The sequence below is a fragment of the Pyxicephalus adspersus genome, chromosome 8 (genome assembly GCF_032062135.1).
Source record: "Pyxicephalus adspersus chromosome 8, UCB_Pads_2.0, whole genome shotgun sequence".
Taxonomy (NCBI): domain Eukaryota; kingdom Metazoa; phylum Chordata; class Amphibia; order Anura; family Pyxicephalidae; genus Pyxicephalus; species Pyxicephalus adspersus.
In genome coordinates, this window is record NC_092865.1 from 6,883,890 (window position 1) to 6,898,952 (window position 15,063).

Sequence of the window (15,063 nt, forward strand, 5' to 3'; positions counted from 1 at the left end):
ATAGGAGGGCCATTGATGTAGTAATGAGGACAGGCTTAAAATCCAGTATTGCTGATTTTCTTTTCATTTGTTTTCTTTTTTTTCCCCTGGTGATTCTGTACTAGGATGGGGTGACAACACTTCCTATATCTATAGCAAAACTGAGTTGTTGTCACCCTTAGGAAAAAGAAGTAAAATAACCTTCCTGTCTCCCCTTCTCTATAGATCAGCAGTCGCCAACCCGAGAAAATTTTAGGGGTCCACGGCTCTGGCCGGTGCACCCCCGAGCGTGGTCAGGAGAAGGACACCACTGGGGGGACACACCAGCCAGAGCCGCGGAACACGTCCCCGTACAATTCCCAGGCTTAGGAAAGTGGGCGGCCTGTGTCCCTGAACTTAACCTGCCCACTCTCCCATCGCAGGCTTCGATCTTATAGGTTTCTCCCCCTTTGATTGACACCCGGCTCCCCGCGCATGCATGACCAGGAGCCGGTGATTTTAGTGGTCTGCGGAACCAAAAAGGTTGGCGATCACTGCTAAAGATGGAGTACTGAAATCCTCCAAAATAAATTGCAACAATGTAACTGAATAAAAGCAACACAGACACCAAGCACCGGGCAGTATTTCATTCAGGATCAACAGATTTTACCAAAAGAATTTCAATGTTATATTTATTCGACTATAAGGAACATCTAGATCAGCTAGGGTTCCTCCAGAGGTTGTTAGGGGTTCATTGGGCAATTTGTACCTCTCAGGTCAGTGTGAGTGACACCAATGATCTTTTTGGCTATCAGCAATGTAAGAGGAATTCTTCCTACTGACCACCACACTAATATACTGTGAGCTGTGGATATAATATTTATAGTTGGGGTTCCCTGAAGTTATTTCAAGGGTTCTCTTATAAATGAAATATTGAGGACAACTGATCTAGAAGTTCATAAGGTTGCACAATTTAATGATCTGTTATTTTCTTTTTTATTTGCATGAAAAAAGGTTCTTTGGAGAGCCCAGGTGGGGTGTAGCCCGGGTACAGATGATTTGGCCTCCCTTCATTTAGCAATGGATCAGCTTGCTGTCCTCTACCTTCTATAAACATTCCCTATGTGTATTCAGTATTACAAAGACAATCGGCCACCGCGGGGCTGCCAGGGGTCATGCAGGATTAGTAAACAGTTGGCTGTTTATCCAGAAGCTGCTTGTGGTCCCCACTGCATGGTCACACTGGGGCTTAATGCAAAACGGTTCAGCAAAGATCCGCAGGGTGCCCCTTTGTTATGTGATTCAAATAGTGCAGTCCGGCCCACATCCCTATGAATCTGTATGAAGACCCTTCGAAAAGTTTTGCTTCTATTTAAAGTGCAGGCCAACCCTATCCAAAAACTCAGATTTGTTTAATATGTCATTAAAAGTGTTTAAGTAAAAATATAAAAAAATGATGATCCTGCAAGAAATCCAATGAGCACCCAACTCTCTATTCTGCATCTCTCATATAATGTTACCAGCTCTGCTCAGTTCTCCTCTCTGGACTACAGAAACAATACCTGGTAATCCTGCTAGAAATTCAGAACTGTCCTGTGATATCTCAAGGATACTAAACAACTTGGCTTAGGTCTTATTTAGCATTTGAGAATGAAGGTTCTCTTTGTTGTGGGGATGGGAAAGGTGGGGGGGATTTGGTAATTAGGCAAATATCTGGGTGGCACTGACACCTTTATTGTAATTTCACTCCACAAAATGTTGTATGTTGTCTGATTACAATAGGAAATAAGGATAAATGCAAAGTTAGCAGATACAGGTATTTTTTAAAGGGATAAAAGTTTGGATTGTATATTTGTTGTAAAGATTTATTGCAGTTTTTTGCACTGTGCATTTTTTCTTTCCTTGCCTCTTCTATGGAAGTGCAGATTTCATATATCCCAGCCATAGAGAACGATGGCTCAGAGGTTTGTTCCAGCTCAAGACATTAACATTGGAGTTTAGTTCCAACCAAATTCCACCATTTATTTAAGTGGTAAAGTCATAAAGTCATAAATCCCAAAAGATACACCGATTAGCCAAAACATTACACCAGCTGCCTAAAATTGTGTAACTGCCCCTTGTGCCACCAAAGCAGCTCCGACCCATTTAAAGGTGTCCTGTGAGATCCGGCACCAAAACTTAACCACAAATGGGCATGCACCATTTTTTATTCAACACAGCACCCACAAGGCACCTGAAGAGTTCTGTAGTGCAGGAGCATTGCCTGCTATTTTTTTGCATTTAAAAGTTTGGAGCCACAATGCAGAAACCGGGGCACATGCAAGCTGTGTTTCATCTTGTGTTCTAATATATTTCCCTCATGGACAGGTTTTTCAGCAGTTTGTGCTTTAGTAGCTCTTCCCATGGGTTGGATTCCCCATGCACATGACGCTGTCTTCAGTCGTCCTTTCTTGGACGGTACCGACCACTGCATGCAGGGAACAACCTACAAGACCTACCGTTTTGGAGATGTTCTGACCCATCATCCAGCCATCACAACTGGCTATTGTAAGAGTCACTAAAGCTGGGTACACACGTCCAATGGTTCTGGCCCGATAATCGGCTAAGAGTCGATATCAGATGAGAATCTGGCGTGTGTACAGCGCCCATCATCAGAACAACCATCCTGGCGGATGCACGGACGATGCACAACGAATGATCCAGATGCAAGGGAAGGGGAGAGCGCACAGCAGGGTGCAGCTCCATCGTTCGCCCCTCTCCATAGAGCAGAATGGTGCTGAATGTACAGCGCTTATTCTTGCATTGTGCAGTCGTTAGTCGTTCACGATCCTTTCCAATGACAATAATTGCATGTGTGTATGTAGCTTTAGATCTGATCACTTGTCCATTTTCCGGCTTCCAACACATCTCCTTCAAGAACTGACTGTTCACTTGCTGCCTAATTTATCCCCCCCATTCCCTGCCATGTGACATTGTAACCAGATTATCAATGTTATCTCTTCACCTGTCCAGGGGTTTAATGATGAGGCTGATGCAGCATTTGCTGCTGACACTAACAGAGTATGTACATGGTAGTTTATACAATAACAACATGTGTAATAAAAACAAAATATGTAAAATATAAAATAAACATATTATTATTTGTTGTTTTGTGTTATTCTAAAATTGGTATAATCATGCCTTTCAAATATATAAATATTAAATATTTTCATTTTGTTGCTTGCAGCCTAAATTGAAGACTGCTACAAATATACAATGCAAATGATAACATCCAAGTGAAAGGTATATTGAAATATATATAAAATTACACAGAATTATTGGCATGAACAAAGGATTGCCCCCGTGCCAGTATTTTGGGGAAGTACCTTTGGCTTTATTTCCAGCCTTAGGTCTGTTGGGATATTTCCCTACAACTCAGTGTTTGCTGTGCTGTTTTCTCTTTACGCTACACAACTCATTTCTTGTATTTTGCATATGAATTACTTGGAAATAGAAAATAGAATAGTTATATGGAAATAATCTTAGTGGTGTCAGCTGGCAGTGAATTCTTTTGGGTGAGGGGGAATCTGCATTTACTGCACTAAAAGTATTTGTGGCATGAATAAAAATTTAAATTTTTTATTTCTGTGCAGTGTTGCAGAAATGATGTCACTGAAATGATAATAATATAAATCAATAAATCAATTAAAATCATTGCTTTAAAGATAACATAAAATTACTAGTGACATAAAAATAAAATCAATTAGGTAATGGTAACCCAATCACTAATATCCTATAGAAGCCTCAGCATGTTACATTTCAAATAGAATTTTCAGTTTCTGAAATCTGCCGCTTTTACCTGAATAATACCTGGTTATCCCACCATAAAGGTAATTGTTCAGGTATAAATTGTCAATGTTCTCTCCCGGTTTCCTAATTTTTGCCCTACACTGTCACACGCTCCCCCAGGGAAGATTCTAGACACCGGTGGCACAGCTCAGTGTTGTCACCATCAGGAATCTGATAAATGTCATTGCTGGAGTGCATGTGGACAGAAAGTGGCTGCAGGTGATCAGCAGTTTAGAGATACAACAAAAGATTACAAACTGTATTTTATAAATCTAATAATAGCAATTGTTTATGATTCAGTGCCTTTCATATAGGGTTTATATCTAATTTAGGACCAACAGATAACCTGTTCTATACCCAGTGCCATATTGAACGCTAATATCAGAATATAGTAAAGTGACCACTTCTGCTGTTGCATTAATGCATGCGTTTCCATATGAATGGCATGGCAATGCACAATGTAGTATTGGTGACCTGGGTTGCCATTCCTTTTTATTGGCACCCAAAGCAACTTTTACCACTCTCAGTAATACAACTTGTAGCAATGCACTCTGGCACTGGCAGCATGCAAAATAAAATTTAAAAAAAATGTGTTGTAATGCATTTATTAAATTGAGCTGCTCCCACCGAAACAAACCAAGGCAAATGGGAATTTTTTAAAAATCAGTGGAAACAGGCCATAAACAATTTAATTTATTTAGGAATATGCACTATGTTTCTTTTATTATTAGTAGTAGTATTATTAATAATAATAATAATAATAATAATAATAAACAAAAGTATTTATATACTATCACACAGCGCCGTACATTAAATAGGGGTTGCAAATGACAGACAGATACATGAGGAATTTGTGCTGTTCACGTTTAACTGACATCAATGATTATTTTATAATTATTATTAAACAGGATTTATATAGCACCAACATATTACGCAGCGCTGTACATTAAATAGGGGTTACAAATGAAACAGATACAGACAGTGAACCCTGCCCCGAAGAGCTTACAATCTAGTAGGTGGGGGAAGTATCACACAATAGGAGGGGGATATGGAATGGTGGGTGAGTAGTGAGGGTTTTGTAGACAGAAGAAGACGGGTAGGTGAGGTTGAAGCGTTCGGTTTTGAGAGCTCTATTAAATGAGCAGAAAGTAGGAGCAAGCCGAATAGGGCGAGGGAAACCATTCCAGAGAGTCGGGCCAGCTCTAGAAAAGTCTTGGAGCCGTGCGTGTGATGAGGTTATGAGTGAGGAAGTCATTAGTAGGACATTGGAGGAGCATGGAGAGCGGCTTTTTTCTTTTATCAGGTTTCTTGATCACAATTACATGTTTTGGTTGCTGCAGAAAATGTTAGTGCAATATTCCTAACAAAAGTCAATCAATTATATTCCCACAAAGAGCTAATGATTTTCAATCAGATCATAGATTGCAATCTATGCACAGCACAGTCAGCTGGCATCCAAATGGAATTAAATGATTTGGGCGTGCAGTGACCACAGTCGGCCGGTAGGTGTCGCTGTGCCCCTCCTCCTCCCGGGTGCGCAGAGTTTGGAAATGACAAGTGGAGGGGGGTGAGAAAGTTTGGAGAGGGAGAGAGAGAGAGGGAGGCAGAGAGTAAAAGCAGCTCCGACCTCTCAGAGCCCTCCGGAAAGGAGGAAAATCTTTGGCTCCATAAACTCCATCAGAGAAACAGAGGAGGTGTGCAGCCTGGGGTTAGAACTCGCTGCTCAGACCATCCAAAAGGTTCAGGGGGGCATCCCAGGGACACAGGGGACCCCAAATCCACACCGTGCCGGTGACTGATCACAGATCCACAGGGATGTACTCACTTCTACTGGTCACTGCTTTGCTGGACATTGGCTTGTGGGCACACTGGACACAAGGTAGGACTGTGCAAGTTACATATGGGGTGCTGCTGGTGCAAATGTGCTTAAATGGGGGGTGCTGGAGTCACATATGGAGAGGGGCAGATCACCTAGAGAGGGGCATTTACTGATGAGATGAGCTATGAAAATGTTCAGCCACATACAAAATAATGGCAAGGGGGACATGTTGTTGTGTTAGATTTATATACAGGATATATACAGGATTGTCCTTATATAAAAGTCATTGACACATATAAGATACTGGGATCATCTAATAATGGAATAGCAGTCACCTATAGAAAAACCTGCATCACCTACAGATCAGATCATATTGCATTGATTACATATAGATGAGTCTTTATAAGGGGACAGCCACCTATAGAATATATATATATATATATATATATATATATATATATATATATATTAATATAGATGGATCGGCTATCACTGACAGAAGTGGTCAATCAATAGTAGAAATGGTGACTTGCAAAATTGGAAGTTTGTTTTATGGAAAGGTGGCATCACCTATGGATCCAGAGAGAATGTCAATTGGCTAAATAAGTATAGTAGAATTAGGACACCACCTATAGATTTGTAGATGGCTTGGCTAATACAGTATTAGGTCATTGGCATCAGCGGTTACTTATTAATACAAACTGGTAATTGCCTGCAAAATTGCTTATTCACCTATATTCCTATAGATCCCATTAATTGGAGATTGCGTCCATTGGCCTTTATATAAGAGGTCACTCATCTACAGAACTGGGTCAGGCACCTATAGAAAGGCTCGGCTATTTAGGTACTTGGTCACTAATGGAAATAACTACTTATTAGTGGATGGCTGTAATATTGGAGAGACACCTACTGAAAAGATGCCATTACTTATAGATCCTTTCCATTGGCTAAAGAGTTGTCCTTTATTTGAATGGTCACTTACTTATAGAACTGGGTCAGTCACCTATAGATCCATTAATGGCTCTGCAATTCCAGTGCTTGGTCCCTGATGGAAATTGCCATTTATTAGCAGAAGGCTGCGGACTTGGAGAGCCACCTACTGAAGAGGTGGCGTCACCTATACATCCAGATCAATGTTGTCTCAATTACTTAAAGAGGTGACCTTTGTAAGAGTGGTCACCTATCTTTAGAACTGGGACAGCACCTATAGATCCATTCATGTCTCAGCAATTCCAGTGCCTGGGAAATTGCCATTCAATAGCACAAGCCTTCAACATTGGAGACCTATAGAAAAGGTGACATCACCTAAAGATCCCGATTAATGTTAGTTGCAAGAATCCTTAATATGAGCGGTCACATGTCCATAGAACTGGGACACCCCATGTAGATCCATCGATGGCTCAGCCATTCACCTATGGAAGGGGTCACTTAATAGTAGAAATGGAAACTTAGTTGCAAAATTGGGAGTGCCCTATAGAAAAGGTGGCTCCATCCATTGATCCATTCTATTAGTGATTGCTTTAATCACTTAAAAAGAAATCCTTAATATAAGGAGTCGCTTATCTATAAAACTGTGCCAGGATCTATAGATGGTCCGGCTAATACAGTCACTGATAAAAGTGAAATAGAAACTTGGTTGCAAAGTTGTAGAGTTCCCTATGGAAAAGGTGACATCTTCCACAGATCCATTCCATTGTATGTTGCTTCAATCTCTTATATGAGAGGTTACTCCTCTAGCATTGGTCAGTTCCCTAAATCCCTGTAATCGGGGTCTCAGATAAAAGTTGAGCATCCTATAGATTGGGGGTCAGTCTCAAGGTATGAGGAACGGTTGGAAGATTTTTATGACATCTATGGAATATCTAGGGTCAATGGCTTATAGATTGATTATACAGGTGCTCTTTAAATCATGCTTCAGTATAGAAAATGTATAAATAACGATCGCATGCACCGTATGCCGGTTATTGAATCACATGGACCAGTGCCCATGTATAAAGGGTCCCATGTACAATCACTCACCCATATAGGTGCCATTGTACTTATCACAGTTCAAGTCGATGATAGAAGGGCCACAAATTTTACTTTCTCTTCTCAACAAGCCTGACATTATTATTGGCCCCTAGACAAAGCGTAACTTCATTTCTAACAACACAAAACACTTTCACCCTTTAAAATTTACCGGTTACAATTTCACCTCCAATCCCTAGCGGACCAATTGGTGACTCATCCTGCAATATTTTGGATTACTGCTGCATCTCATTATATTATTTTTATTATAAAGAATTACAGAATTATTTGATTGGACAATACTTTTTCTTTTTGGTAGCCTGTTGTGAAGGGTTAAATCTGATTGGTCGTTACAACTAATGGCACTTGCTCATTGGTGCTTAGTTTAAAGTCTGCTACCTAATGCCTTGTGATCGGTATCTGTATTTTGCCGATTTATCCGATTTTTCTGACTGTAAAGGTTTCTTGATTGATATAATTGATGATTTTATTTGATTGTATTATTGACCTGTGAATCAGAACCACAAGTCCCAGCAGCTGTTAGATAATAGGGCATGCTGGGATGTGTAGTGCAAACAGTGCAAAAGATTGATTGAAATGATTTTAAAACTGACATTTGTTTTATCTGATTGAAGCCTTTCATGATCAGATTTAGAACTAATACTCCCAGCAGGCCCAGTGCTTTATAGGAATTAGAACATGCTGGGATATGTAGTACTACGAGAATTGAGTAACTACAAAGAGTTGTGCATTTGATTTGTGATTGATGCGTTATTGATGTCTGTAGAACTAAAAGCCCCAGCAGGCCTTTGGGTAGCAGAACCTGCTGGGATTTGTAGTACTGCAAAAGTATGGTGTAAGTTATCAGAGCTCCCTCTAAATTGTGATGTGTTATAGCCCAGGGGCCCTTGCTAGCCTTATTGGGGCCCTGATTAGCCACAAAAAGGGTTCTTGGAGAGAAGGGGTCACCGGCATGCTTTGCAGGAACATCAGCGCTTCCCAAAACTTCCGAATGTTTTTCCCATACATGGAATAATGACAAAGCAAAGCTCCGTTCACTGCAAGCGTTTCACCCATGAATATATTGCAGCTTGGTTGCATTAGTTTAAAACCCTTTTTTTTTTTTTTAAACTGTTGATCCTGCCAGTGACACACTTCCTGTCTTAGGGTGACAACGCTCCCTAGTTTATAATAAGGTGAAAAAATCAACAGCAGGAGGAAAATACAAACTGAGCCTTGCATGCTGGTGGTCGTTGGGGGAAGCGACTCGCAAAGCGTTTTATCAGTCGCTGAAAGAGGGAGTGCGATATGTGTCAGGGTCTATTTTCATCGGGATAGCGCAATTCTTCCACCGCGCTCGCCGTCCCACCATGTCCGCCAGCCCTCCATGGCTCCCATGTGCTTCCAATCTGCTGGAGATAGATGGAGGTGTCTGGGCATCCTGTACAGGACTCACAGGCTGTCAGCGCCCAGGGAAGAGATATCAGTCCGGGGCCACTCCCAATAATCGGTGACAACTCTGCCGCCATAATGCGCTGATGAACCAGTCCTGGGAATACCCGAGGGCCATGCCAGGAAAATATTAATTGGAGGATCTTTAGTTTTTCATCCTCTCTGCGGGGTGCTGGGGGCACAGCGAGGATGTCAGGCTTGGGCTGGGGTCCTCTTTGAAGACTGCGTCTGGTAAATCTCTGCAGGAGCTGAACTCCAGGCAAACAGCTAAATACACATAAAATGCATGGAGGGGGGCTGGACCGGACACCAAAGGCTTTGTACTTTTTGTCCATCCAGTCCTGAAATTTACACAGCCTCCTCATACAACCCAGCTGACCTGATTTTTCATCACCGCAGTTAAGCGGTGTAACTGGGTCATCTCTCCGCCCCCAGCTTGTGATTGGACAACAGGAATTTGTATCACTGCACTGTCTTACTGGCTGTATATTTGTGTACACATGTGCATGCAGTACACCTGATTGGCCAAAGCGATGCCCCTCCCCTGCGGTGCTGAAAATAAGCCAAACTCTTAAGCTGCAATAATAATATATAAGTAGATGGAAATCCTAACTGGGGGGCATTTTAGGGGCCTGGTTATAAGTAAAGTCACACATTTGTCCAGTTAAATCCAATTAAATAAATGTGAAAGTTGTGTGAATCTTGGGTGAAAATATTTTTAAAGACTTTTCATGTGTTATAGAATTGTGTATCATAATCAATTGCCACAAAATGTTGTTTCCACAACTTTTTTTTGTTTTTATTGTATCTCAGTGCTGCTGATCGGTTGCAGGCTTTCTGTCTATAAGTCTTGCATTAATGTACAGCGTTGCCTAATATGTTGGCGCTATAAAAATCCTGTTTGATTTAATTATTATTATTATTATTATTAATCAATGGATAACATTCAAGGTGGAAATGTCAAAGTGCGCCCCCTATCTGCACAAGCTACACATAGCAGCGAGGTATTAGGTCTTGCTGTTTCTGCAGCCCTTCCAGCGAGGTGCCCAAGGATTCTGACGCCCCTGAGCCCGGCCCAGAGAAAAAATACATAAATGCTATAGATTAGATTTAATCACACCCCAGGGTCCACCCTGCAATGAATCCGACACCCTGAAATCGTTGCACCCTAAGACTGTCTAGGGATCAAGTGTAGCTGGCAGTGAGCGGTTCTGAGCCCCGATTCATTCCCCATAAGCCCTTATGGGTGGAAGCTACCTATAGCGCCCCCACAAGGCAGCAGATCACAAGGAAGCGGTAACCATGCCACAACCTCACCGCCAGTCTGACCATATCCTAAAGAGCCACCTAGAATAGACGCCATTGGCTTCGTGCTCCATGCTGCGTTGGCACCATTTTCTATGTTTCATGATGCACCATATTAAAACAAACAAGGTGTGACGAATGTTTGGCTGTCAGCCTTGTGTCGAGTTTCAGCATGTGTTTTTGCAGTTGGGTACAGTTGCTCCGAATTGATCCTCAGCCTCCAGATAAGTTATCTGCACTGATCCTGTTTATTATACACTTCACATCGACTGACCTTTGTTTAAGCCTGATGAATGGTGATAGGAATGGAATGATCAGTGGGGCCCCCATAGGGCCAGAGATGGGTGGACTAATATTTGGGAGCCCATTACCCATAATGCTTTGCTGTACTGCTCGAGGGGTTTTTTCTTTTTGCACAAAATTGATTTTCTTGCATAATGGAGGTGTTTTAGCAGCATGTACCTACCTGTTACCTGCCTGTGTAGATGTCCACCCCTTGTACATTCATTCCAATACACAGCCATTTCTTTCCATATTTCAGGCAAAAAATGCAATCTGTGTACTGAAATAATAATAAGCTATCAGATAAGGGAGCAAATAGGAAGAAACAAGAATAGAGATGTAATACATTGCAGTATATGAGTTCCAGTGCTCTAACCCAGAAATTTTCTTAAGCCGGGTGGGAAGAAATTGTAGGCGGGTGGAAGTCCATGAACTGTGACCAACTCTTCAGTAACCACCCAAAAACAGCCGGTGGGTTGCTGAAAAGTGCCGGGTGGTACACCCAGCTAAAATGGGCTGGGGAGAACACTGAGTTCTTGGATGAGGTTGCTGTTTTAGTTTTTTTTTATTTCTGGTGGTCCTGCCAGTAACACATTTCCTGTCCTGGGGTGACAACGCTCACTGCACTGCGTCTAAGGAGAAGCAGCGTTGTCACCACAGTAAAAGACTCTGTTAGGTCTATAGAACACCTTCTTCCTCATCACCATAATGTGGTGCAAATGCGTTCTGTAGTTCACAAAAAGGAATGGAGCAGAAGGATAATATTGGTCAGCAGTCCTGCTGTCCTTCGAGGAACCTTATCCTTGTCTAATAAAAACTTCAAGGATGCAAAATACCTAAAATCATTGGGGGGAGTAAATATTATGTACCCCCCACCTTCCCCAAAAAAACTCTGAGCAGGCCTCCTCCCTCGGTGACCCCCAGGGGACCTATCTTCCAGGGGTCACATGCGGCCACCATGAGCCTCCCATTCTTCCCCCATGCAGAGGTGAATTTAAAGTATATTATCCCCTCCAGCGATTGCTCTTCTTTGCTGTCACCAACCTCCATTCTGTTCCCGAGGCTTCCCCTATGTCATGTGACCTCACAAGACATTCCTCAGGTGCACAACAGAGGTCAGATCCAAAAAGTCATTTTATTTCCAATAAGTTGTTAAAGATAAGATGTTAAATCAATACAAAAAAAATCCATGTCAACCTATTCAAAAATGCAATTCGAAAACAATATTTTTTTAAATTATTGCAACATTGTAATCCTATTGGCTGAATATATCACCCAGGGTATGGCTGCCATTAGGATCTGATGTCCCCAGCATAACTTTGCACACGCAGATGCCACAGAAGACCGGGAAGAACAGGTAGTCACCCTGGGGACACCCAAACTCCAATTTATAATCTCCTATTTACTGTTCTGTCCCTGCAGCGTGTTTGTTATGGGATCTGGTGTTTGGTTTGCAGATTATGTGGATTTCAAAGGTTTGCATGTGACTGCGAGCTGCAACACTACCTCCAACGTTGGCTTGTTCTCCACCGCTGCTGTATAGAGTGGGGAAGGGTTACACCTTGTGCCAAATTTTAATTAGCCTCCTATTCCCCAATATCTCATGTACTGATGACCATTTATTATTATTATTATTATTATTATTATTGGTATTACTATTAATAAACAGTATTTTTATAGCGCCAACCTATTACGCAGCTCTGTACATTAAATAGGGGTTGCAAATGACAGACAGATACAGACAGTGACTCAGGAGGAGGAGAGGACCCTGCCCCAAAGAGCTTACAATCTAAGATGTATGGGAGGGGAGACCATTGCCACCAAAACAGAAAGTGAGGAGAAAACCAAAATTTGGTGGTCACAAGAACAAAGGATGGAGGAAATCTTGCAATGGGGAAATTTGTTTATAAAAGGAATTTCCCATTTTTGTTTTCCTCCACTCCCAGTCTCAGTGCTGTATATGGACTGATAGAGGTTGATATTTATTTAAATGTAGATATTGCTTGTAATGGACAAATGCATTTAATGTTGCATTAATTGATTGCCTTTATTTGTGAGATATCTGCTTGGAGTTCAGCTTTTCTACCCTTTTTGTGGGTACCCCCATTCCCACTGCAAGGGGTAATACTCTTTTATTCTAGGGAATGATGCGTAAGAATAAAAGTTACCCAAATTCTCACTTCTTTGGCCATTGGCGCTCTCATTGGTTGCTGCATGCTCCTCCTGGGCAGGGTCTCTCCATCAATGTGCCACGCCCGTAGACTTGCACTGAAGGGGGATGATGGCAGCGGTCGGCCAGGTTGCATAGGACCAGCCTAGTGCAGCAGTGAATAGCACCAGTTGCTGTGGGGTTGAGGAATAAGGTTTTACTCCTCATGGATCATTCCCCTAATCTTTTGCAGTCTTTGCATCTTTTGGGAACCACTATTAAACATTTCCGGGAGCTTAACTTTAAATATTCATTAAAAACAATTCTGCACAATGCAATGCAAAATCCATCAGCGCATGTAAAATCATTTATATGTCTGACACTGATGCATCGTGCGTGCAGTTCCAACAAAGCTGCGTTGTTTTTTTTTTCTCTTTATATAGAAGTCATTGGACTGAACCTTGGAAGGGTCTTTGTGGGACACGATGGGGCCAATGTTCAGATTTCACACCGAGTCTCTGAGGTTGTTAGTTACGCCTTTTCATGCTTCAGTAACATCAGCTGGGACGTTCTCCCATCAGACTTCAAAGAAAGATGAACATAAACATAAGGGAAAAAAATCAGTTCGCATGAAAAAGAACATTTTTGAATCTCATGGAAGTTACACATATGTAGGGTGTGTTCCCATGAGTTCCCGTTATTATGTGTTTCCATATGGAGACTGCAACATATGGCAATGTATTGGTGTGCAGCATTTATAACCGCACCTTATGTCCACTTTACTAACGCAATGCAGTTAATCATACATGCGCCACAAATCCCAGGAGGCTGTAGTTTTGCTCCTTCTGCGCATGCGTGAGATTGGGCATGCATCAAGGGTGTTCCTTTAAAAAAAAAAAAATTTCCCAATCTCACACATGCGCAGTGACATCAGCACTTACATTTGGAGGAAGACACATCACTCACATTGGAGGAACCTGGAAGAAAAGATATGGAAGTAAAGACAGCGCAGGACCTGCAGATTCAATGAATTGGGAACTTTTTATATGTGAATTTTTTTTTTTATGTAACGCTTAGCATGCACAGGTGCAAAGTAATTTGCCTGATTTCCTATCCTAATCTACCTTGTTAATCCTTAGTGTGACCGCAGGGAAGTTTTGCAGGGAATGCGTCTTGCGGCCGACTGGTACAATCTGTTAGATAAAAGGAACTCGGATGGCTCATTATTAGCTACTGCTAATCTCTGCGTCTGATTTGAGCTCTGTGTACACACAGACGTCACCTGGAGAATCCTGTGTGTCAGCACAAGGCTCGGCAGCCAAACCCAGACTGCAATAAAACGGCTAATTGCGATAGTCCTCCTCGTCTGTATTGCCGTCTCTGAGATTCGCTGCTGCCAAAAGTGCCGCTGAGTGTGTGCAGCCCAAGTTTTCCATGATGCGGGCCGCTTATATTCTATAAATAAATGGTGGGAGAACGGAACAGTCGCCGAAAGCAACGCTAACCTGAGGACGCGGAGAAGCCGCCTTTTGCTAAGATAGAATCGCATTGCTGGGTACCCTGGAAAGGGGCAACTCGGCCAATGGTGCAAATAACCTCTCCTCATTCCTTCACTGGCACCAACTCCCGCTCCTCTTCCGGCACCATTGGCCATTTCATTTAGCCGAAACTCTGGCACCATTTGTGGCACCCAGCTATGCTGAAATGGTGCACTGATATAAAGATTGCAAAGTCAAATTAATTGCAACATTGAGAATTTTATCACTATTGAGACATAAACTGCCTTCCTGCTCATATTTTTTGATTTTTTTTTTTTTTTTTGGTTTAGTTCCACTTTAAATAAGACTTATAGGTCTTGTCCCTCTCAGTTATGTGGTCTTGTCCCTCCTCCAACTGGACAGTATAAAGAGAAGACTAATGAGCTTTCAAACCTTTCTGATCTCTCCTGCTATAAATTGTGCTCTTTGTTAGCACTGGTTGGCTATTAGTGCTGCTTCTTGTTTTCAGATTCTGATTATGCTGTACAGAGGACTGTAAAGCTATGTACCCACTTCCAGTGGTTCTCACCCGATAATTGGTGCAGGGCCTATATCGGACGAGAATCTGAACTGTGTACAGCCCGCGTCGTTCGGACGACGAACGACCCCAATGCAAGAGAAAGGGGAGAGCGTGCAGCGGGGTGCCACTCGGTTGTTCTCCCCCTCCTCTCTCTATAGAGCAGAACGGTGCTGTATGTATAGTGCTCATTCATGCATCGTGCAGT

At 42.1% G+C, this 15,063-nt stretch overlaps 1 protein-coding gene across 1 annotated transcript in view; it reads left to right on the plus strand.

The window, feature by feature from the left end:
• Nucleotides 1-5,421: 5,421 nt before the first annotated feature.
• ROR1 (receptor tyrosine kinase like orphan receptor 1) overlaps nt 5,422-15,063 on the plus strand; it is a 173,325-nt gene continuing 163,683 nt past the window's right edge. Inside the window, exon 1 of the mRNA XM_072419397.1 lies at nt 5,422-5,665. Within this exon, the coding sequence (XP_072275498.1) occupies nt 5,602-5,665 (64 nt within the window). The 5' untranslated portion in view covers nt 5,422-5,601. The remainder of the gene's footprint in view (nt 5,666-15,063) is intronic.